This window comes from Panthera uncia, chromosome C2 (genome assembly GCF_023721935.1).
Source record: "Panthera uncia isolate 11264 chromosome C2, Puncia_PCG_1.0, whole genome shotgun sequence".
NCBI lineage: Eukaryota > Metazoa > Chordata > Mammalia > Carnivora > Felidae > Panthera > Panthera uncia.
In genome coordinates, this window is record NC_064810.1 from 57,355,658 (window position 1) to 57,378,918 (window position 23,261).

Below are 23,261 nucleotides of genomic sequence, written 5' to 3' on the forward strand. Positions count from 1 at the left end.
GCACCTAAAAGACCTTCTTATGTAATGGATAGCAAACCTGGCTCAATGTTGTGCTGAACAACTCTTGCTTTTTTTAATGTGGTATAATTCACACATAATGTTACACTAGTTTCAGAGGTACAGCATAGTGATTTTGCAAATCTATACGTTACGCTATGGACACCACAACTGTAACTGCCATCTGTCACCATACAACTTTTTAATACCATTGACTATATTCCCTACGCTTTACCTTTCATCCCTGAACAACTATTATTAATGAAGTCAGAAAATTAGCTTCTATCTGATGACTTATTAAGGAATCTAGGAGAGCATTTCAGTGTCTTCCCTCACCCCAGCGATCTTCCTGAGATGATCTTAGTCACTCTTCTGTTCCAAGGGCAGGAAACCAACCTCAAAAACCACCTCCAGGGGCGCCTGGGTGGCTCTGTTGGTGAGGCATCCAATGCTTGATTTTGATGAGGTCATGATTACACGGTTGTGAGATTGGGCTCCATGCTGGGCATGGAGTCTGCTGAAGATACTCTCTCGCCCTCTTCCTCGGACCCTTTCTCTGCGTGCTCTCTCTCTCAAAAACAAACAAACAAACATCACTTCCAGTGCGTTTCATTTTTAGCACTTTTAAGTGTTGGTGAATTTCTGTTTCCTCTAATGTTCCCAAATATGCTAAAGTTCCTGGAAGTCCAGGAAGTAACCTTCCTTACTGCCTGTAAAGCCAGTGCCTCAATAATGGGCTTTGTCATACTCCATGAGTTGAGGCTTATTTTTATGACGCTCTGGGTTTGGCCTCTGCTGCTTTCTCTCTAGTTGTCTGATTACATCCCAGTAAAAGAGAAGATAGATTCTCATTGAGCCTCTGCAAGTAATGTTACTGCAATTAAAAAATAAAGTGACTTAGAAAATACAGTTCTTCGGGAATTCTGAGGCACCAAGGAGAAAAAACTACCATTGAAAACAATGTTCCGTTTAGTTTGCAAAATCAAAGTCAACTAAATTGAGGATTAGAGATAGATGAAGGTGGATGCTACAGGGTTTTCCCCATCAGACAATAGGCCATCACACGTAATGCCAATGATTTTCCACAATGCATATGGCGATTGGATTTCTAGTATCAGTTCAATGAGTTCTATGTAATTAATTCTTACTCCTCTGCATCTTGAGTCATTAATTTGATTTCACAAAGTCATCTATTTATGGACTAAAAGAAGTCCTGAAAATCTGAGTTAGCCGCCTAGTGCTGTCTCATGCTTGTCTGTGCAGTGTCAGCTCAGAAACCTCTACCCACAAGTCTGTTCTCTGAAATCTCAAGAGTGAAGAAAGAGTATCTGGTAAAGTCCTATCCCCAAGGCTCTGAGACTCTTTCTTTGTTGAAGGCATGATACAGTCTATAACTTACAGCCAAGTGTCTAGGCAAACATGAGAGGAAAGTAGAGACCACTCGGTAAGGATAAGAGTAGGTAGCTATGGTTAATCTGTGGTGAAGTTAATGAGTGGTATAAGCAAGGAGAGTTAAAATCCTCTATCGGGGCATAGGACATTGGACTTATTTAATCAGCATTTCCCCTGAGGGTAAGAACATATTATAGAGGATGAGGACATTGGCATATATCCAAGACCTTTCTGTAAAGGGCGCCATCTCTGGACTTAATATATATTATAATATTTCACCTGTACCACATTAGCCTAGGGAAGGATGAGCTCCTCACTTGATTTGACAAATCTTTCTATGCCATTTTTGATGGTGTTGAGCTATTCATCAATAAAGGGCATAGCAAACCTAATTATTTCCAACATTCTTCTTTTCATAGGTCAAGGAACAAATCTTGTGCTCGCCAGGGGTCCTCTGGGAAAACTTAGGGATAGTTCATATATAAAAGATATCTTGGAAAACTTGTTTGGTTTTTTTTCCCCCCTGAATTTAGGGTCTGATTTTGGGAAGACAAAATTAAATATTAATCAGAGGTGATTTCGTTATGTGACTAATAAAGGATTGTGGATGCCTAAGAACAATATTTGCAATTTGCCTACCTAATAAAGCAACAATAGATTACTCTGTGATAAAGAGTAAATCTTAAATAATTAGGAAATGAGGAATTTTTTGGCATTTAAATATTCAGGGATATCTCTCAGCACAAAACACAAAAAAGTTACTCTTGTGAGATACTGAATCTGTTCTCTGGGCAGATCACATAGAAAAATAACCTTTTGTTACCTTTCATAAGCATGGGCTGATTTCTCCAAGATCAGTCTGTCATTCCAATATAGATAACTGCGTTTTAGTTTTATGTTAATAGGGCATTTGTCATGCAATACATTTTTTAAACAATTACTTTATGAGTAAACCCATCACAGTTGTGCAAGCTTTGCCAAAATTTGACCGTTTTAATTACATTTTTATAGACTTACTATTTGCAAGTATTATCAACCAAGTCAAATAAAGCTCCCTTCGTGCAAACCTACAATTTAAAAAATTTTTAGCAACTTTTGTTCTCCATGGTCTTCTTTCAATTCTGGAACAACCAGATACTTTAAGACCATAGTACATAACTTACAGATATTGGAAATTATGTTTAAGCTGACACATCACAGAACATAATTACTATTGACATAAAAAGGTGTGCCACAATGATCATTCAGTTTAGTTGAATACAACTTCTATATTTTTCTTAATCTTAAACATAACCTTAGCTTATCTTTTCAGTAAACTAATACTATAAGACATTTTAAAAATTTCAGCTAAACTAGGGGCACCTGAGTGACTCAGTCAGTTAAGCATCCGGCTTCGGCTCAGTTCATGATCTCACACTCCGTGAGTTCGAGCCCCACATCAAGCTCTGTGTTGACACCTCAGAGCCTGGAGCATGCTTGGGATTCTGTGTCTCCCTCTCTCTCTGCCCTTCCCTTGCTCACTCTGTCTTTCTCTCCCTCAAAAGTAAATAAACATTAAAATAAAATTTAAAAATTTAAAAATTTAGCTAAACTAATCTCTAGAAGAAAACAAATCCAAACTTATTTTAAATATGAAATTATGTGTGTGTTATACTATACACTGATAAAACAAGGAAAAGACATATAGCTGTTTTTTAAACCAGATTGTCAAATCACTTTGACTTGTGTGAGAATTTGTTTTGATCACGTAAACTTGTTTTCTTGCTTCTGAAATCAGCATTTTTTAAAAAAAAAATTTTTTTAACGTTTTATTTATTTTTGAGACAGGGAGAGACAGAGCATGAACGGGGGAGGGTCAGAGAGAGGGAGACACAGAATCTGAAACAGGCTCCAGGCTCTGAGCTGTCAGCACAGAGCCCGACGCGGGGCTCGAACTCACGGACCTCGAGATCATGACCTGAGCCGAAGTCGGCCGCTTAACCGACTGAGCCACCCAGGCGCCCCTGAAATCAGCATTTTTTGATGTGAAAGTTCTTTCTCTTAACCATAAACATGTTTAAATTTTTAGAATTTCATTTTATTTTCTTCGAATTTTGAAAATGTTAGTTTTATCTAAATGCTAATTAGTCCCTGTAAACCAATCAGGACAGAGGTCCTTCATTTTAATTTATTATTACTCTCAGAAGGTCGGAAGATGATTCACATGTACCCAGTGATTTCCCCCCCGCCCCCCCCCCTCCCCAAGTACAGAGACACAGAGAAAGAACTTAAAGTTTAGTTCCATAGCTTTGGCTACAGGTCAGAAGTAAACACTGGAACATAAAATTTCACTGTTCCAGATCTCAAGAGACTGCTTGCTTTTCCACTGGGCACAAAGTATTGTCCTGATGTGAACTCACAGATAGAGAAACAACCAACAAATGAAAACAACAACAAACACAAATGCTCAGTCATCTGTCACTGAGCAAGGCTAGATTTCAGTCCTACCTGAGCATCCCAAGTGGCCAAACTGAAAACCAGATCCCCAGGCCTTGCTGCCACCAGTGGAGATAACCACTGGTTGTGTGCAAACCAAAACCCTGGTCAAACTTGGCCAAGAATCAGATACAAAAACAAAGCATAGCCAGAAAAGCAAAAACTGCAGGAAAATAGCAAGTCGGTGAAGGTAAAGTTCTCCTGCCATTTGGGATTTACCCCAGGAGCCCAGAGAAGCTCTGTCTGGGCTTCCAGCCCGTCAGATTTATGTTGTGAGCAATGCAATTTAATGGACTCCGTAGGATGAGTGTACTTGAGCATTTCACAGGCACCTCCAAGATGACAAAGCCTAATTTTCAAAAAAGAAACAGAACTCTCACACAAATGTAAAATGAATAGATGCCAAAGATTGAGTTAACTCATCAGTGAGGAAACCAAGCAGAGTAAGGCTGGTTCACTGAGCATAATATCTGTAGTACTTTTTAGCTAAGTTGTTTCATACCAGTGTTTCATCTGGACTTTTTTTTTTTACTTGCTCAATCTTTATGTGAAAGCTCAAGGTAGTTGTATTGAGTATTAAAGATTGAACCCTAATTATGAACCTCCAAGGGCCTATTATGAAGTATAATAATCCACTTTGAGTCTATATTAAATGGCCTTCAACTGCTGTGCTATTTGAGATGCTTAGTTTTTTTTATAATTTTTATTCCTTCTTTCTTGCTCTCAACTGCCAATTAATTCTTGCCTTTGTCATTATGCCAACCTTTTCTTTCTTTTTTTTAATGATTTTAGAAACCAGTTATCAAGGCTTGTTTAAAAATATTCCAAACTATGAGTTACTAGGTGCAAGTGAGGTCTTGAGAAGGCTCTGTGTGCATGAAGTGAGTGTATTTCAGTTTGCCAATCTTGTGACATCCTTTTGGGCTGATCTGTGGTTGTTTAAACTCCTCAGTTCTGAGCTGTTTTCTATGTAGAGGACATTAATGGATAAGATACCTCTCGAGGGCTAGGATGCTGATTCTTTGACAAACAGGATATTCTAGAGGCTAGAGAAATAATTGTACAGTAGACAGGCTATTCTTAAATTTTTTTTAATGTTTATTTTTGAGAGAGAGCAAGTGGAGGAGAGCAGAGAGAGAGAGAGAGACAGAATCTTAAGCAGGTTCCAGGCTCTGAACTGTCAGCACAGAGCCCAACGTGAGGCTTGAACTCACGAACCATGAGATCATGACCTGAACCGAAGTCAGATGCTTAACCGACTGAGCCACCCAGGCGCCCTGACAGGATATTCTTTTATTCATCTCGTTTGCTACCTGCCTCCCTCCCAGTAATGTGGAGGTAGTGATGGCATCTAGTGCATCTTACAGTCCAGGGAAAAGACATTTTAAAAAGAAAAGGGGGAAAATAAAAAACTCTGTAGTAAACCCTGCTGCTGTTAAGAGTTTTCCTTTGGTTACATGGCCAAAAGCATCTGTGCGATATCATGGAGAACCAATGGATTCCCTCACACTGCATTGTAGCAATCCAACATTTTCTTTCTGGCTGATGGCAGTCATCTGGGGTGCCTTGATAAATAGCATTGTCGCCGTATAGAACTCAGTAGGGCCACGCTTGCTCTTCATTTCTCAGACACATTGTAATGTGATGCAGGTCTCTGAAGCACCACAGAATAAGGTTTCTGACTTTCTACATGCTCTCCCTTCCTGAAGACAAGGGTGGCTTTCTTTCAAGGAAGATACTAATATTCCCATGGTGTTATTATCTGAATAGGTGAAATGTCTGGGAAAGCAATTCTGTACTGTTTGGAAGATATTTAATTCTAATAGGTTCTCTGAAAACACTTTACAACTGAAGAATTGTGGGTTGTACAAGGCTGAGACCACATCAATCTTACTCTCTGCTATATATCCACCTCCTAGCAAGATGATTAGAGTATGGGAAGCATTGTGTATGTGGGGTTTTTTAAATGTTTATTTACTTTTGAGAGGGAGGGAGAGAGAGTGCAAGTGGGGGAGGGGCAGAGAGAGAGGGAGACAGAAGATCCCAAGCGGGCTCTGCACTGTCAGCACAGAGCCCGACGTGGGGCTTGAACTCATGAACCGCCAGATCATGACCTGAGCCGAAGTTGGATGCTTAACCGACAGAGCCACTCAGGCGCCCCTGTATACGTGTTTTTGAAAAGAGTAAATGAATGTTTTTGATACCCATTCACAACATTCATTCTGGCTTTCCTTATTTTGTGGCTGAAGGTTTTGCCCCTAGTTCTCAGACATATCAAAGTTAAGTTTATGTACTTAGTTCCAGGTAACTCTGAAGCTCTGTGCAAAAGGACGAAAATATCCTCAGCATAAATGTATTCTTTGTGCTTCCAGAAGCGGGGTGATTCTCTTCCAATATGCCATCAAAAATGAAAAGATGAAAATGAGTTGCTTTTCCCTATTTTGAAAATTTCACAACATTCTTGGTAAGAACTGGTGCTCTCCAGGGTCATATAAAAGCCAAGGCTGCAGACCCCATAGTCTCGCTTGTGTACTCTTGAGCAGACCAGATACCTAATGTTTCTAAGATTAAATATAATCTTACTGGAGTGTATTTAAGGAATTATAGCATTTTCTAAAATAAATGTATATGTTCACTAATCTTAAGATGGTAAGGTGCAGATACCATTTTAGAAATGAGACAGTACAGGTTGGTACTATTCACTTTTGTAATTAGGAAAAATTGTGTGGGGACCCAAGAAATGTGAGCCTCGTCGGGTGAAAGTCCCTCCACCTGTAGACGTGCATTGCTCCCTCTTCCTTGCGATTCCTGACTCCAGAAGACAATTTGGGCATTAAGACTTTGATAGCATTTCTTGGGTGGAAGCAGAATGGACAATGTTAAGAGCATGCCTAATGCAACCTAGCCATCGTATTATTTTTCCCCCCTAAGACGAATGTGTTTGAAATGTGAAGGCCAGCTTAAGTATTGAGAACTATTTTTTCATCCAGTCTCATGGACTTGGAAGGCATCTCCTCCTGGTGTGGCCCTTCCTCTTGCTACATCCTGGCTATAGTTTTAATTTTACAAAAATGGTTGCACTAGTGGGAAGTGAGCCAGTTAAACTGCAGATGGGTGAGAGGTTGGTTTACTGACCAAATAGAGTTGGTGGCTCAGACTTTGTAAAGAGATATTTAGAAATCATGACTCACTTTCTATATTCTGCATCGGATTGTCTCTCGTTACATTAATCATTAGTTTAACCTTTGGATGTAGCGTAAGCCTTAAATTGACTTGTTTCTATGAAGGCTTGCTTTTCTTAGCTCTGATGCTTGAAACAGTCTGTCAGTTCTCTGCCATTCTGCGCCTTCTTTCACTTTGATGCCTTACCTGGATGGTCTGTCGGATCTAGCTCAGAGGTATAACGGAAACCGTAAATGTGAGCCGTATGTGCAATTTTAAATTTTCTTACACTGAGAAAACTTTTTGAAAAGATGAAATTAATTATAATATATGGGGCAGCACAGGATTAGAATGGTGATGTTATTATCTACTGCTTAAGTAAGCTGTCCAGGGGCTCCTGGGTGGCTCAGTCAGTTAAGCACCTGACTTGATTTTGGCTTGGGTCATGATCTCACGGTTTGTGAGTTTGAGCCCCACATTCAGCTCTGTGCTGACTGTGCAGAGCCTGCTTGGGATCCTCTGTCTCCCTCTCTCTCTGCCCCTCTCCTGCTTGTTCTCTCTCTCTCAAAAAACAAAACAAACTTAAATAAGCTGTCCCTTCTCTAAGCAGACTTTTTTCATTTCTAATAAAATAAGAGTAAAATTCTGTAAGTAGTTAGTAATATGAAGAAGACTACTGTCTATGGTTAGATCACTTTGGGTCATCAGAGAATAAACTAAAGACTTTCTGTATTTTTAAGTAGCAAATTGTTGGTATATATGTAGATGTTCAGTAAATATTGAAGGACTTAGAGGTGCCTGGGCTGTTCAGTCAGTTAAGCATCCGACTCTTGATTTTGGCTCAGGTCATGATCCCAGGTTCACGGGACAGAGCCCCATGTCGGGCTCTGTGCTGACTGTGGAGCCTGCTTGAGATTCTCTCTCTCTCCCTCTGCCCCTCCCCTGCTCATGTGTGCATACACACGTGCGTGCTCTCTCTCTCTCCCACCCTCTAATACACACACACACACACACACACACACACACGTGTGTGTGTGTGTGTGTGTGTGTGTGTGTGTGTGTGTATCATTCACAAATTAAGAGTGCCAGCTGTCCTTGGTTAACTGAGAGTAAAAACAGTTACTACATCTTTTTGTTCTTCTTCAATTGGATCACTAGGTGGGTAGAAGAGGAATTGGAAAGAAAAAAATAGCATTTAGCAATAGTCTAGCGACTCCACATTGGGGAAACACAGAGCCAAGGTCTAGGTATATGTCTTTGTTAACGATAGTCTGGACTGTTGCTATTAAAAGCAGGGTTCTCTATACTTGAGAGCAAACTCTGGGTTCTTGTTACACCAGCACTACAAGCTATTGCCTCTTGATGGTGCCACACATTTAAAGATTCGTGCTCAGACTTGAGGGATGTGTGCTGTGAATCTTCACATGGGTTAGCATTCTGGGCTAAACGCAGAAATAGATCAGGCACCTTGGACTAAGAACCGGATGCCATGTCTGCTAAGGAATGAGTCTCATCCTTTTTTAGGTGGTAAATCCATATAGGAAGGCTTGCTAACCAAATAAGAAGTAAAGCTCATAAATAAAATTCACAGAAAAATGTACAAATGATGAAAATTGAAAATAGAGTATATCAATACCAACAGGGTAATGTGGGAGTGCCAGTGATGCTTCACAGAAAAATGATCCCTGTATTGGTTGTTAAATTATCGAAATTAAAAGCCGTTTATGGATCTACCCTTTTAAAAATTTCTCATCCATAGTTTTAGTGACCATGCTGGCTAATTGGAATGTGAATTTTTCTTCCCCGATTCTAGAAAAGTTTATGGGAATATTTGCTATGAAGAGTGCTTTTAAAGTTTGTGATTAGTTTTTCCATAAAAATTATAAAACAGCTATTACAATAGAAACACATACATGACTTTTTCATTGGAAGGATTTTATCAACCATTTCAATGTGCAGATTAAAATCTAACAGGCACTTGAAAAAAGTTAATCTCTTTATTTGAAGTAATTGTAGATTTACGTGCAATTCTGGGAAATAATTCAGAGAGACCCTGTGCACCCTTTACCCAGTTTCCTCTAGTGCTAACATCTTGAGAAACTATAGTTGCAATATCACAGCCAGTATATGGACATTGATACAGAACAGATCTATCACCCCAGTCTCTCCTGCAGGCCTCCTACAGCCTCTCCACTTTCCTCCTACTCTCAGCTCCTCTTTAACCCCTGACATCTGTTCATCTGTTCTCCATAGCTATAATTTTATCATTATAGGACAATTACATGCATGCAGTCATATGCTTTGAGTTTAGCTTCTTCCTCTCTGCATAATTCTTTGGAGATTGGGCCAGGTTGTTGCATGACATTCCCTTTTCTTCAGCTCCAAGTCTGGGATGTATGAGGTAAAGGAAATCACTGGGAATTCATTTCTGGGTCCCTAGCTGCCTAGCTGATCAGCTGCCTTTTCCCCATCTTTCAGTCTTCTTACATTTGTCCTATTTAGAACATGGCCAGGGTTCTTACATGTACTTGGTGGGAGGAATAGGGAAAAGTACCTCCTCTCCAACTTCCCAGAGGCAGAAGTCAGGGAGGTTCATGTTTTAAGTTTCAGAACAGCCAAGAACTTTGCTCTGGTGAAGTCTAATTGACCTCAGGGGGGAAATCTTTATGTTTGGGAGCATGTTCTGTTGAAGAATTTGGGTTTGGAAAAACTGATGTTTCTCATTCGAAATTCCTAAGACCGTATCCCAGCTCTGGGATTGTAATTTGGATTTTGAGAGAAGACAGTTTTAATAAAATACGGAGTCGAATGAAAAGGAACAAGTTTCTCAGACATGGATTCTGCTTTCATTTTGATTACAGAATAAGACAGGCAGGATTCTGAAAGTCCATCTTTCTCCTTAGATCCTGAAAACAAAGGCCTAAATCATGTCACGCAGGATTGCAATTTTTTTTTTCAACGTTTTTTTTATTTATTTTTGGGACAGAGAGAGACAGAGCATGAACGGGGGAGGGGCAGAGAGAGAGGGAGACACAGAATCGGAAACAGGCTCCAGGCTCCGAGCCGTCAGCCCAGAGCCTGACGCGGGGCTCGAACTCACGGACCGCGAGATCGTGACCTGGCTGAAGTCGGACGCTTAACCGACTGCGCCACCCAGGCGCCCAGGATTGCAATTTTAAAAGTTGTTCCGGGGGGCGCCTGGGTGGCGCAGTCGGTTAAGCGTCCGACTTCGGCTCAGGTCATGATCTCATGGTCCGTGAGTTTGAGCCCCACGTCGGGCTCTGTGCTGACGGCTCAGAGCCTGGAGCCTGTTTCAGATTCTGTGTCTCCCTCTCTCTCTGCCCCTCCCCTGTTCATGTTCTGTCTCTCTCTGTCTCAAAAATAAATAAACGTTAAAAAAAAAAAAAAAAGTTGTTCTGGGAGAAAGGAAAATGGAGTTACTTTCTTAACATCTCCAATAGGGAAAGAAGACTTGTCACTGTTTATTTGGCATTTCTCTATATAAAACTGTCGCATGCTTTTTTGAACTTTAGCACATAGTATTTGCCATTGGCTTTATCTCTCATAAGTAGTTGCATTACAGAACTTTCAGTTGATGCATGATAGTCAACCCTTTCTTTTTTTACATGTTAACCTCTCCCACTTTTTTACTCTACCAACTTCTTGATGCATAAAAGGAGTCCCTTACTTTGTTTCGGGATAGATTCTCTGTTACGAAGATTCAGTTGTGGTACCTGTCATGCACTGATTTTGATTGAACAAAAGAAAATATTACCTACATTCTAAAAGTACGGCAGCAGATGGCATTTTATAAGTTATGATCCTTCAGGGGAAACAAACAAACAAAACTATCCTCTGGAACTTGGTTAAGCCAAGGTGAAAATGTCAACAAATGACAGTATATTAGACTTTTGTTGCGTTTCCTTTAATGATGTGGAGTAACACATTTGTTACACATTTGTTAACAGAAGGGGTTTAGGCACTTTGTAGATTTTCTTCTGGAACACTGTCCAGGGAAGAGTGTTACTTCCAAAAATAATTGGCGTACTTTTTAGATACTATGTGGAAATTATGGATTACATTGATCACATGAGTTTCCTTTCTTTATGGCCAGTGTTTTTCAGTCTGTAGGAAGAAGTGCATTTTCTTCCTTCAGTGATCTGAATTGAGGCAATAATGTTACAGAGTCATTCATAATTGGCACTTTCCTTGAAGTGCTATCTATTAATATTTTAAGAATAGTTCACCTCAACCCTTATATTATTCACCTCAATTTCTTATAAAAGTAAAACTTCATCATTTGCATGTCTGCCAGTTGAGTTGAAATGGCAAAATGATGGCAAAAGGCATCAGGAAAAGGACTAAAATACAGAAGACCTGAGTTAGATGCTTCTTGTGGTGAGAGATTAACTTGAGTCTGCTGAACAAATTCAAGAAATAACTGGAGGTGGAAAATGCAAGTGGCAGAAAGCATTCTTGGTCTAAAAAGCAACAGGATTAATTAAATTAAGTGATAGTATTGTAGGACATTTTTGGTAAATGAAAATCAAAAATAAACATTACTTCAGCATATATATGTATTATATATAATTTATATAATTACATAGCATATTTCACATTACTGAATTATTAGATATATTAATAATTAAATATATCTGGCAAATGTATTGATTTAAAATGCTATATGCTAATTATATATACAAATACGTATCTATATATATATATCTTAATTACAAGCTCCTAAAATAGGGACATAGATAGAAATAGTAGGGGCAAAAAGAAAAAAAAAGAAATAGGAGGGGCAAGTAGGTTTAAGAGCTGACACACCAGTGAGTAATGGTAATTAAAAAAAATAATCTGCAGTGTGAGAGATTGACTTATGAAATGAGATTAAAACAACTGAGTTTCTTTGTCTGAGTCTGAGCAAAGACAGGATATGATAAGGTCCTCAGGTATTTGAATGATGCACGTACTCATAGGGCAGGAACACTAATGGTCTCTCGAGTATGAGGTGTAGCCACAGGCAGTGTGAAATATAAATCTGCGTTTTATGTCAAGCATGAAGTGTGTGCATTGGAGAGGAACATGGATTTTTTGGAGGGCAGTTCTTTCTAAAAGTTACTCTTGCTGTGGGAAATCTATGTTGCCCTGTATTGATTGGGATACAGGGACCAAATGGCAGTGAGTGACTGAAAAGATTCCTTCCTCCCTGGGTTACTATGGCAACTGGGCAGCCCTCTGTTGCCCAAAGCTCAGGCATGTGATGCACCACACGGGGAGGGAGTTTTGAGCAGTGGAGGAATTTTTCTCTCCTTCCAGACTGGCAGAAGAACCCCACAGATCTGTGAATTTTTCAGGGAGACATTTGGCCGCATGACGTATTTTTCCTGTGTTGCCTTTCACTGAGAACAATTGGATTTGGCTTTTAGACTTGCTTGTTTATTAGTACAGTAATCCCCCCTTATCTGCAATTTTACTTTCCCTGGTTTCAGTTACCCACTGTCAACCTCGGTCTATACCCAGCTGATCCTCCTTCTGACCTACCATCGGAAGGTCAGTAGCAGCCTAATGCTATGTCCCAAGACCTACATCATTCACCTCACTTCATCTCATCACGTAGGCACGTTATCATCTCACATCACCATAAGAAGGGTGCGTACGGTACAATAAGATATCTTGAGAAAGACCACATCCCTACTTCTATTGCAGTGTATTGTTATATTGTTGTATTTTATTATTACTTCTTATTGTTCATCTCTTACTGTGCCTAATTTATACATTAAACTTTACCACAGATGAGTATGTATAGAAAAAACCATAGTGTATATAGGGCTCAGTACCATCGGTGGTCTCCGGTACATCCCGGGGGTCTTGGAACATATCCCCCTCACCTAAGGGAGGACTCCTGTATTCGTGATGGTTGCCTGGGAGCCACAAGACAATTATCTATTTCACTTCCATTTTTTTTTATGGAAATCCTCTTTAATCATTGATAACAAGCACTGAGCACTTGCCTTGTGACAGACACTAACTTATTCTTTAGAATAAAACTTTATCCCGCACACACTCCTTTACTGATTTCTCACAAGAACTCTAACGTTGGTGCCGATCTTATCATCTGTGTTTTGCAGACCAGATTATAGAAATTCAGAAGGTTGAACTCGTTCAGTGCTTCTGTGTTTTAAGTCTGGTAAGTGCCAGAACTTCAAATCCAAATCTTTGTTCTTCCCATTAAATCAGACTTAGACACAGGTTCTGCTCTGAAGATCCAGTGGTTCTGTGGGAGAGAGAATTCAATTTCCCCACATATCCTTACAATATATGGTTACAGAGAGAAGCACTGAGCTTTCTTCATGGAGTCCTGATATCTTTATTTCAAAGCTTTTCGTCTTTCCGCTCACTTTACTCCTAATTTTCCTGGAGAAGTGGGAGGTACCCCTTCTCTTACAGAGTATCTATTCTGCATGAAGGCAGGGCACACTATCCTAGATTCCCAAGGGCTGGGAAGGATGGGAAGTGAAGTGTTGAGCTTTGGTAACTTATTTGAGACTGAGAGTGCATTTTGGGTTTGAAGGGAGGTAGGGAAGTAGGATAGTAAATCTATGGGGTGCTCCAGTGATGATAATTTATTTTTTCTTGGGGCGGGGGGAAGGAGGGGATTTGAGTACATTTGCAGACAGAGGCAAAGGAGTCAACAAAGAAGAAATAAGAATGTAGGAGAGGGATAATTGGTAGAATAAAACCACAAAGATGGGAGGAGGGAATGTGGATGTAGTGATTCAGGCAGAGGACTTCACCTTGGAGAGACTGAGGGACTCTCCTTAGACACCTGTGCTAACACTTAAATGTAGTGTGTTTCAGAAACTATTATATATGCTATTTTTAAAATCCTCATGACAACCATACAAGAAAGATATTCTAGCAATTCCACGCTTCATACACAAAGAACTAAGACTCACAGAAGCTACATGACTTGCCCAGGGCCACACAAGTAGCTACGGAACCAGCATTCAAACTGAAGCGGTCTGGCTCCAGAGTTCATGCTGTTAGCCACCGTGGTACATTGAAGAAAGGTGGACCCAATATATAAAAAGAGGTAGAGGAGGAAAGTTTAGGGCATTGAGCAGGATGACCTTGATCTCCTTAGACAGTGTGTTTGTGTATTTGAGTGCATTGACTGTATTTGAGAAAAGGGTACTGAAAAATCACCGAGTGCCCTGATTATCTGCAGATGCCTTACCCTCCCTCAGTATCTGGTTATCCATTATTATGGAGGCAGAATAGGAATACATGATACAAAATCCTGATAGTAGCCTGCACATAACAAATGCTTGATGTTCAAGTAGTAGCCGTCACATTATTCAGTAACTCTTCAGATAACTTGCAGTTGCCTCCAGAACAGATACAGTCATACAAAGCCATTGCTCTTTCCTTTGTCAGATGGGCCTCTCTCCAGTGCAGTCCTCCGATGGGGCACACACGTACATGCTTTTTAAATGATGGATGGCAGAATAAAGCGCTTCCCTGACCACAAGCCTGAAGGTAGACTTCCCAGGTAGACCGTAATATAAAATGTTCTTAACTAGACATTAAACTGACTTTTATAAAGATAATTTGTAAAACCACAAAAATGAAAACTCCTCACTTGTATATACAATTTCTTTATCAGATCAGTTGTCCTAAACTGATAAAAATACTACTAAGGCAGGGCTCCCCGGGGGCTCAGTCAGTTGAGCGTCCGACTCTTGATTTCAGCTCCGGTCGTGATTCCAGGGTCGTGGAATCAAACCCAGTGTTGGGCTCCATGTTGAGCATGGAGACTACTTAAGATTCTCTCTCTCTCTCTCTCTCTCTCTCTCTCTCTCTCTCTCTCTCCTCCCTGCCCCTCTCCCACACTTGTGCATTCTCTCTCTCTAACAAAAAAAAAATGTTTTTTTAATAATAATAATACCAAGGCAATATTCTGGAAATGTGAAGGCAAGTTACGAGGTTAAAGGACGCTTGTCTCCGCATAAGACTGCCCTCTCTTCTGACACCAAGCACAAACTGAGAGACTCCCAGAAACCACCGACAGGTTCATTAACTCACTAGAAAGTCTCACAGAACCCACTGAAAGCTATTAAAGTCAGGATTATCACTTATTACAGGATTATCATTTATTTATTTTCTTTATCTACGATAAAGGATCAGCCAGGGAAGAGATGCAGAGTCAGGAGGTTCCAAATGTGAAACTTCTACTGCCCTCTCCCTGTGGAACTGGGAGTATTAGTCTACCTGCATTGGTGCGTGACAGTACGCATGGAGAATTGGCAGCCAGGGAAACCTTCCTGAGCTTCAGTGCCCAGGATTTTTATTAGGACTTCATCATGTAGGCATGACCGATTGGTGGGTTGTCCACTTGGTTAATCTTATCTCCAGGTTGACTGATATCACATGCCTCCCAGCCCCCCCCCCCCAAAAAAAAAAAATCACATGGTTGTCTTTCTGGAGTGGCCAGCCCTCACCCTGAGAGCGATTATCAGGAGTGTCCAACCTGATGCTAAACAAAGACAATCCTATCAGGTATGACATAGAGTACCTTCCAGAAGCCAACAGCAAAGGCCTGAGCCCTCTCTGGGCCAGGCCCATTCTAAATGACACAGAAAATAAATGAGCTGCCTTTAGTAGGATCCCTGAGGCTCTCATCTCTAACTTTTGGGCCCATTACCTGCTTGAAATTAAGCAAGGCTTATCAGTCATAATGGGCTTCTGTGGAGAAAACGAAAGAAAAAAATCTCTCTCAGGCTTAAAACAACATGGATCTGTTTCTCCTTCACTCTCCATGGCCAGCATGGGTTGAATGAGGTCTCTGCTCCACATTTCCTGGCTCAGGGTCCAAGTTCATGGAGCCAGCACCATCTGGAGTGCCACTCTGCCATGGCATAGCAAGACATGTAATGAATCATGCACTGGCTGTCCAGGCAGAAGTGACACACGTTGCTTCTCACACTTCGTTGGCCAATGCAAGTTTGGTGATCATATGTGGTGTAGGGGTGGGGAATTGAAAAGCCATTTTACCCTGTGTCCAAAAAGATGAGAATTGATCATAATTGCCCCAGGTACTACCCCAAGGGATTTATCTCTAAAAACCAATAGACTCACATAAAAGACTTTTAGCCATTGCTTCTGTTTTTTACCTCCCGATTGTCCCGCCTAAGTGAGACATCAGAATGTGTTCATGGAATCCTGGAAATTCTGCTTACTTGTGGTCAGCTCCATCTCATTCTGCCATCCACTTTTAGGCCAGGGCCACTGACTCTTGCTGGTGTTTCATTTAGGGTTGTTGGTATTTGCTAAGTCCTGATACAAAGAGAAAGTTGACCCAGTTCCCTGCGTGTACTTCGTCCTTCTTTCTCCAAAGAATCCCGTCTCTCTAGCCGCAGAATAGTTGCTAATCCCTGAGCATACTGTGTTATTCCATGCTCTATGCCTTTGCGCATATGGTTCCTTTATAGAAATGCCCATCCCAAGTTACCTGGGTGGCTCAGTCGGTTGAGCATCTGACTCTTGGTTTCGGCTCAGGTCATGATCTCACAGTTCGTGGGATTGAGCTCCTCGTTGGGCTCTGTGCTGACAGCATGGAGCCTGCTTGGGATTCTCTCTCTTCCTCTCTGCCTGCCCCTCCCCTACTTGTGTGTGTGCTCTCTCTTTCTCTCAAAGTAAATAAATAAACATTAAAGAAAGAAAGAAATGCCCGGCCCATGCCACTGTCCAACACCTCACACAGGCTCATATTTATCCCAAGGACTCAACTCAAATTTGTCTTCCTGGAATTTTTGTCTACTACTTCCTTATATGTGAATCTATTGGTTTTCTGTAAAGCTCCTTTACCACCCTTTGCTTTAATTGACGATTTGTGCCTTTTGCTAAGGATGTAAAGGTAGACTTGCTGTCTCTTTCCATGTGTGTATCCACATTAATGGCCAGAGAGTAACTTCATAGGTCTTTATTGAATCTCTAGGGCTAACAGGAGAGAGAAGTATGGCCCATACATAGCAGTTATAGTAGGTCCTCTTAAGAAAAAATACCTTCTTTCAATTAAATTATTTCTAACCACTAAAAGTTGACCCTTTCTTTTATATAACAAGTGACCCGACATAGTTACCTATAACGGAAGGAGTTTAGTAAAGATTTCAGCTGTGCTTGGGTATCAGCAACTGGTTTTTTGCACGGTTTGTTTGTGCATTACACTTACAGTCCTGTGGCCTAGACTGGCTGCTGTTGGTTACCAGGAGATGGATGGGGTTGGCAGATGGACGAGGTCCCTGATGGAGGGCTGTGAACTGCAGTGAGGCATTGCTAGACACGTTCCTCTGACAAAGAAAGAAAGCTCTGAGGTCAAAACACATTCAGTCTGCCACTTTTTTTTTTTTTCTAATTGCCGAGGGAAAGAATTGCACACCGTTTTCTTCAGGTATATATTTTAAGATCCTGTGCCCCCATTCCAAGCGTTCTGTAATATATGCAGTATGTGGAGAGGAGGCAAGGAAAATAGTGAGGGAGATAAAAAAAAATGTATTTAAAATAATTTGATTCAAATGACCTACTTTCCAAGCCCATAACACCAATGTTTTGTGCCAATCAGATGCATAGGCCGTGCACAAACGGCTTCTCAGAAGAATGCACAGCAGAATGCTGATTGGGAGACGTGGGCAGGAACTGGACATCTTCAAGAGGGTGGCCCTCCCAACTTGGCAGGTGGCCAGGTGAAGCGCCAGATGAAATGGAGTTTTAGGTAGGGGGCCACTCATCTCATTGCCAGTCCCTGGTGGTACTTGACGTTCCAGCATAATTCTTAACAGTGCCCTGTTTGGGTCTCCAAAGTGTCCTGGTCTGGAATGGGCACCCTGGTTTTAGGTCCCCCAGAATGGAGAATATTGGTGTGATGGGTGGGAAGCAGCAAGACTCCAGAGTGAAGAGGGCTCAGGGGAGAATTATTTTATGAGTGTACATTCTGTACAGGGTTTTCCTTAAAAGGCTTCATATAGTGCTTTCCGAAATGCCTCGCAGACTCTCTTCTGACGCACTTCTCGACATCAGTTTATTTTTCTTTGGTGCAGCTTTCATGGGGCCAGTGTGTCTCAGCACAGCCTGGATTTCTTTTAGACTCACGGGCAGCAGGACCGCATGTGTGTGTGACTCAAGCCTGGACAGATTGGCTGTGAACGGGGTGATAAGAATAGAGAGAAGCACATACCAGTAGACCACACTTCCTGTGCACAGGCCTTTGAATACTGCATTTCACTGTCTGAAATAGCATTCATCTTAAGGCTGGGATCATTTATTCCCCGTGGAATTAAGCAATAGCACTGGCAGCAAAAGCAACTATTTTGGGAAGGAGATGTGGGAGGAATTTTGCCGTGTCTGACAGGCTAGGCAGAAATACCCTTCGTGCTTTTGAAGACCACGCTGTTCGCCGAAGCCCCGGTAAATGGGAATTGACGACTTTCAGATAATCCCACATGTAAGTAATGTCCAGGCTAATGTACACACACTGTGATCTGTAAAGGTCAGTAAAGACTGAGTTTAGATGCTTCAACTTAAGTCCCCCAAATGGCAGAAAGAAGAACTTTTCTTTGGAGATGAGCAGTAGCTTCTAACGCAGATGCTGTTGAGAAGGGTTAAAATATAACACCTCGTTCCTGTCCCTCTCTTGACCTATGCCCTAGAACGTTGTTTTTTGCAAATTCCCATGTAAACGTTTCTCGATTGTTGAAGGAGTTTCAAATAAGGCAATGAGGGCTGTGCCCCCCCCCCTCCCTCCCCATAAAGCTGAGGTGGGTAGGGCTTGGCAGCCGGTGGCAGCTGCAGAGATAAATAAACACCGGGCTCCTGGATGGGCAGGATGCAGGAGCGCGTGGGAAGAGGTTGTGCGGCTATGAGTACCTTCCGTGGGACGAGGCCATGAGGACAGAGCTGCAGCTGGAGACCAGAAGTTCAGTCAGTGAAAGGGAGGTGGGGGCTTAGAGGAGCCAGTTTAATAGTCCTTTTGATCAAGCTATTGTATTTGCGGGGGCTGGGGGGGGGCATACTTTTTAGAAGACGGATAAAAGCCAGATACGACTTAAATTTTTCTGTCTTGTCACTTAATTCATGTATTTTAATGGAAACCAGGGAATAATGTTGTTCTGTTCCAATTTAACTTTTCTATTAGATGGTCCTTCAACTAGTAAAGAGCTGACTGCCAGAATTTTGTCTTTATAAATTAGCTGCCATTAGAAAGTGAAAATAGCAGCCCAGTGTTACTTAAAAGTGTTCTATTTTGTTACTGATAACCAGTTTGGAAAATGTTTATCTATGGAAGGCTTCCGAATTCTGTTTTCAATGTGGTACATATAACCACAACAGGGTTTTGTTGTTGTTGTTGTTATTTTATCATTTTTCTTTTCACTTTGGCCTTGGAATTATTGTGGGAGGCAAAGATGTTGAGGTTCCCCACCCCAAAGAGTGCTATCCAGGCTTATGATAAGCATCTCATAAATTATATCCTATGCCTCACAAATGTATAAGTGAATTTGCTTAAAGTCAAAAACATCAATATCTACTTGTTTTGCATGGGAAACTTGGTGAAGGGTCAGTAGTGGTATTGTTATAGATATTAATGGCCTGTGTATTGATTTTTTTAAGTTTATTTATTTATTTTGAGAAAGAGAGAGTATGTGCAGGGGAGGGACAGAGTGAGAGCGAGAGAGAGAGAGAGAGAGAGAGAGAGAGAGAGAGAGAGAATCCCAAAGCGGGCTGACTTGTCAGTGTGGAGCCCAATGCAGGACTTGAACCCACGAACCATGAGATCATGACCTGAGCCAAAACCAAGAGTCACATGCTTAACCGACTGAGCCAGACACCCCTTATATTGATTTTTGTAAGCAAGTGAACTATCATTTTATTTTTCAGTTAACTGAACCAAAGATGTAATGGTATCAGAATCTGAAATACCTTGATGTCTTTCTATCTGGACTTGACATGAAGAGTTTTTCATTTTTATGCAATATTTCTACTTCTTTATAATTTTATTTTTTCTTGATTTTTGTTTTGTGTTTATTAATTTATTTTGAGAGAGAGAGAGCACAAGTGGGGGAGGAACGGGGCGGGGGGAGAGGGAATCCCAAGCAGACTCTGCACTGACAGAGCCCTATGTGGGGCTTGAACCCACGAACCATGAGATCATGACCTGAGCTGAAATCAAGAGTTAGATGCTTAACCAACTGAGCCACCCAGGTGTCCCTCTACTTCTTTATAATTTTAATTACTCATGTGAGAAAATGGTGGAAAAGACCTTTATCTTGTGAGAAGATGTAAGAAAAGTATAGAAAAATTTGAAGCATGTCAAGAAAAAAATATTGAAAAGATTTCAAAAAAAATTATATTTTAAATTAAAAGATCCTCTAAGTAGTATTCATCTTTTTGTGCATCTATTTGTCTAGGATGTTAGAGAATTAATTTTAAGTGCAAGAGTTAAGTTGGCTAATATGTTAGAGGCAGAGAGATAGAAATGGAAGGAGGGTGGAGATTTTTTAAAAAGGAGATTGAGGGGCACCTGGGTGGCTCGGGTGGGCAGCCGACTCTTAATTTCAGTTCAAGTCATGATCTCGCCATTCCTGAGTTCGAGCCCTGCATTGGGATCTAGGCTGACAGTGCAGAGCCGGTGTGGGATTCTCTCTCTCTCTCTCTCTCTCTCTCTCTCTCTCTCTCTCTTCCTCTCGTGCACATGCTCTCTCTATGTGAGTAAATAAGTACATAAGTAAACTTAAAAATGGATTTACCTGTGGGATGAAATTGCCAGTGGTCCCAGCCTCTTCAGTCTTTTTATTTGTGATTGTCTGCATTCTCACACACTCACTGACCTTCCCGTCTTCTGTGTTCTAGGAGAGACAGCGTCTGGAGACGATCCTCAGTCTCTGTGCTGAATACACAAAGCCCGACAGTCGCTTGTCCACTGGCACCACCGTGGCAGATGTTCAGAAAATCAATAAGGAGCTCGAGAAGCTGCAGCTGTCTGATGAGGAGTCTGTGTTTGAAGAAGCCGTGATGAGCCCTGAAACCAGATACAGGTGCCACCAGAAAGGCTCTCTCCAAGAGACGGACTTGGCGGTCTTCGGGGGCGTTGGTCAGAGCAGCGCCAGCTTCCTTTCCCCCAGGAGCATCAGGAATGAGGACCTGCTCAGGGACCTCACGTCTGCCTTCCTGAAACCTTCCAACGAGTCCGCTTATCTTAGTATCCTACCGAAGGTAAAGGCTACAGAGCAAGAAAGACCAGGATTTAGGGCCTGGGGCTCTCTGCATCTGCATTGGCCTAGAGACTAGAGGTTTTACCGTGCTTGTTTTCCAAAATGTTTTCAGTGAAGCTTCCATTTAAGAGGTAATTAGCTAAACAATGTGCAGCAAATTAGGGTGTTTAGTGTGAAGTAACAAATTTGCACTGTAAAAAATGTAGCAGTACAGAAAAGTAAGAAGAAGGAAGTTTCTCTTTTCTCTGCCCTCTCCCAGTTGTACACCTGAGAGATAAACACAAAGTATCTTACCTGCCTTCTTAATGTTTCTGTGCATATACAAAGCCCCATGTTATAGGCACAGATGTACAGATACACACACATAGCGTTCTGGTCTTTCTTTCCTCACTAAATGTCTTACACATCTTTGTGTTTCAGTACACACAGCTCTGCCTCATTCTTTTCAACAGCTGAATAGTATTCTCTTGTTTGGAAATACTAGTTATTTTATTATTTTTTTTAAGTTTATTTGAGAGAGACAGAGCACGAGTGGGGGAGGGGCAGAGAGAGAGGGAGAGAAAGAATCCCAAGCAGGCTCCATGCTGTCATCATGGAGCCTGATGCAAGGCTCTAACCCATGAAACTGAAAGATCATGACCTGAGCCGAAACCAAGAATCAGACACTTAACCGACTGAGCCACCCAGGCACCCCTGGAAATACTATTTAAATTGTTTTCTACTTTTTTTATTAATAAAACCTATATGCAGCAAATATTCTAGTATGTGTGTGTGTGTGTGTGTGTGTATATACACACACACACACACACACACACACACACACACACATATATATATGTATAGATAGGTAGATAGATAATCTATACAGATATATCTATACAGATATATATATATACCTATATATATATATGTCTATATATATATTTGCACCACTGTGCAAATGTATCTGCAAGATCACTTACTAAAATTGAAATTAATGGATGAAAGAGTTTGCATATTATTCATGTTAGTCAATTATTCCAAATTATACTCTGAAAAGACTGTATATTTCCAGGCGACACTTTCGCTAACAGTTTATGGGCACCCCTTGCTCTTCATACACTTGCCAAGGCTGTATATTATCAAAATTCTTCAATTGGCCTGATTAATTGGTGTTTAATTTGCTTGTCTTTAATTATGCATGAAGTTGGGCATCTTTTCATATTTTAGTCGTTAAGTTGTATTTTGACCCACTTCTTCACGTTCTTCACTCATTTTTAAAAATTGTCTTGTTTTTACTAAGTAGTGAGAGTTATAAGAAAATTAGTCTCTTATCATGAGTGGCCTTCCCCTTGACTTTACTCCTGATATTTTTTAGATATATAAGAGTTTAAGATTCACAGTTAGTCATAATTATTACTCAGTCTCCTGGCTGTATATTGATTTTAAAATGTCTTCTGAATTTGAGGATTTCTTAAATGGAATTGAAGGAGAATCTTCTGGTGTTACTTTTTTCACATAAGTTAGGAATCTTTTTTCAATGAAATTAAAAATTGTCCTATGTCTTTTCTAGAAAGGTCATAAGAGAGCCGTAATAAGATATAAATTTTATTGGAATAAAATAAACACAAAAAAAGTGGTAATAAGGAGGAAAAAACAGAAACCATAATCACAAGAATTTACTTAGTTAAATAGACAGGATTAGGTTATTAAGTAACGCTGATCATTAAGTTCAATTCTGAGATTCATGGCAATTATGGCCAAAGGATCAAAAACAAAAAAGATATATCAGTTAAATTTTTGTTATAAGAGGGACACAAACTGGTTAAGAAAAAGACGTCATCATGATCCCTAATTCTGGAGGTAGTTTATCACATGGAGTATAGTTCAGGAGGAATTGGTGTGTTTGTTTTGTCTTTGGCCACAACAAGACTTTTTCAGTGTTCCTAGTTAGCAGTCCACATCTACCTTCTGAGTCCCTTCTTCATC

At 40.8% G+C, this 23,261-nt stretch overlaps 1 protein-coding gene across 4 annotated transcripts in view; it reads left to right on the forward strand.

Moving 5' to 3' along the window:
* Nucleotides 1-23,261, forward strand: part of PHLDB2 (pleckstrin homology like domain family B member 2) — a 234,926-nt gene that overhangs the window by 147,197 nt on the left and 64,468 nt on the right. For all 4 annotated transcript variants that reach the window (XM_049628162.1, XM_049628159.1, XM_049628161.1 and 1 more), the window contains one exon: nucleotides 20,932-21,294. In XM_049628162.1, coding sequence (XP_049484119.1) covers nucleotides 20,932-21,294 — 363 coding nt within the window. The remainder of the gene's footprint in view (nucleotides 1-20,931; nucleotides 21,295-23,261) is intronic.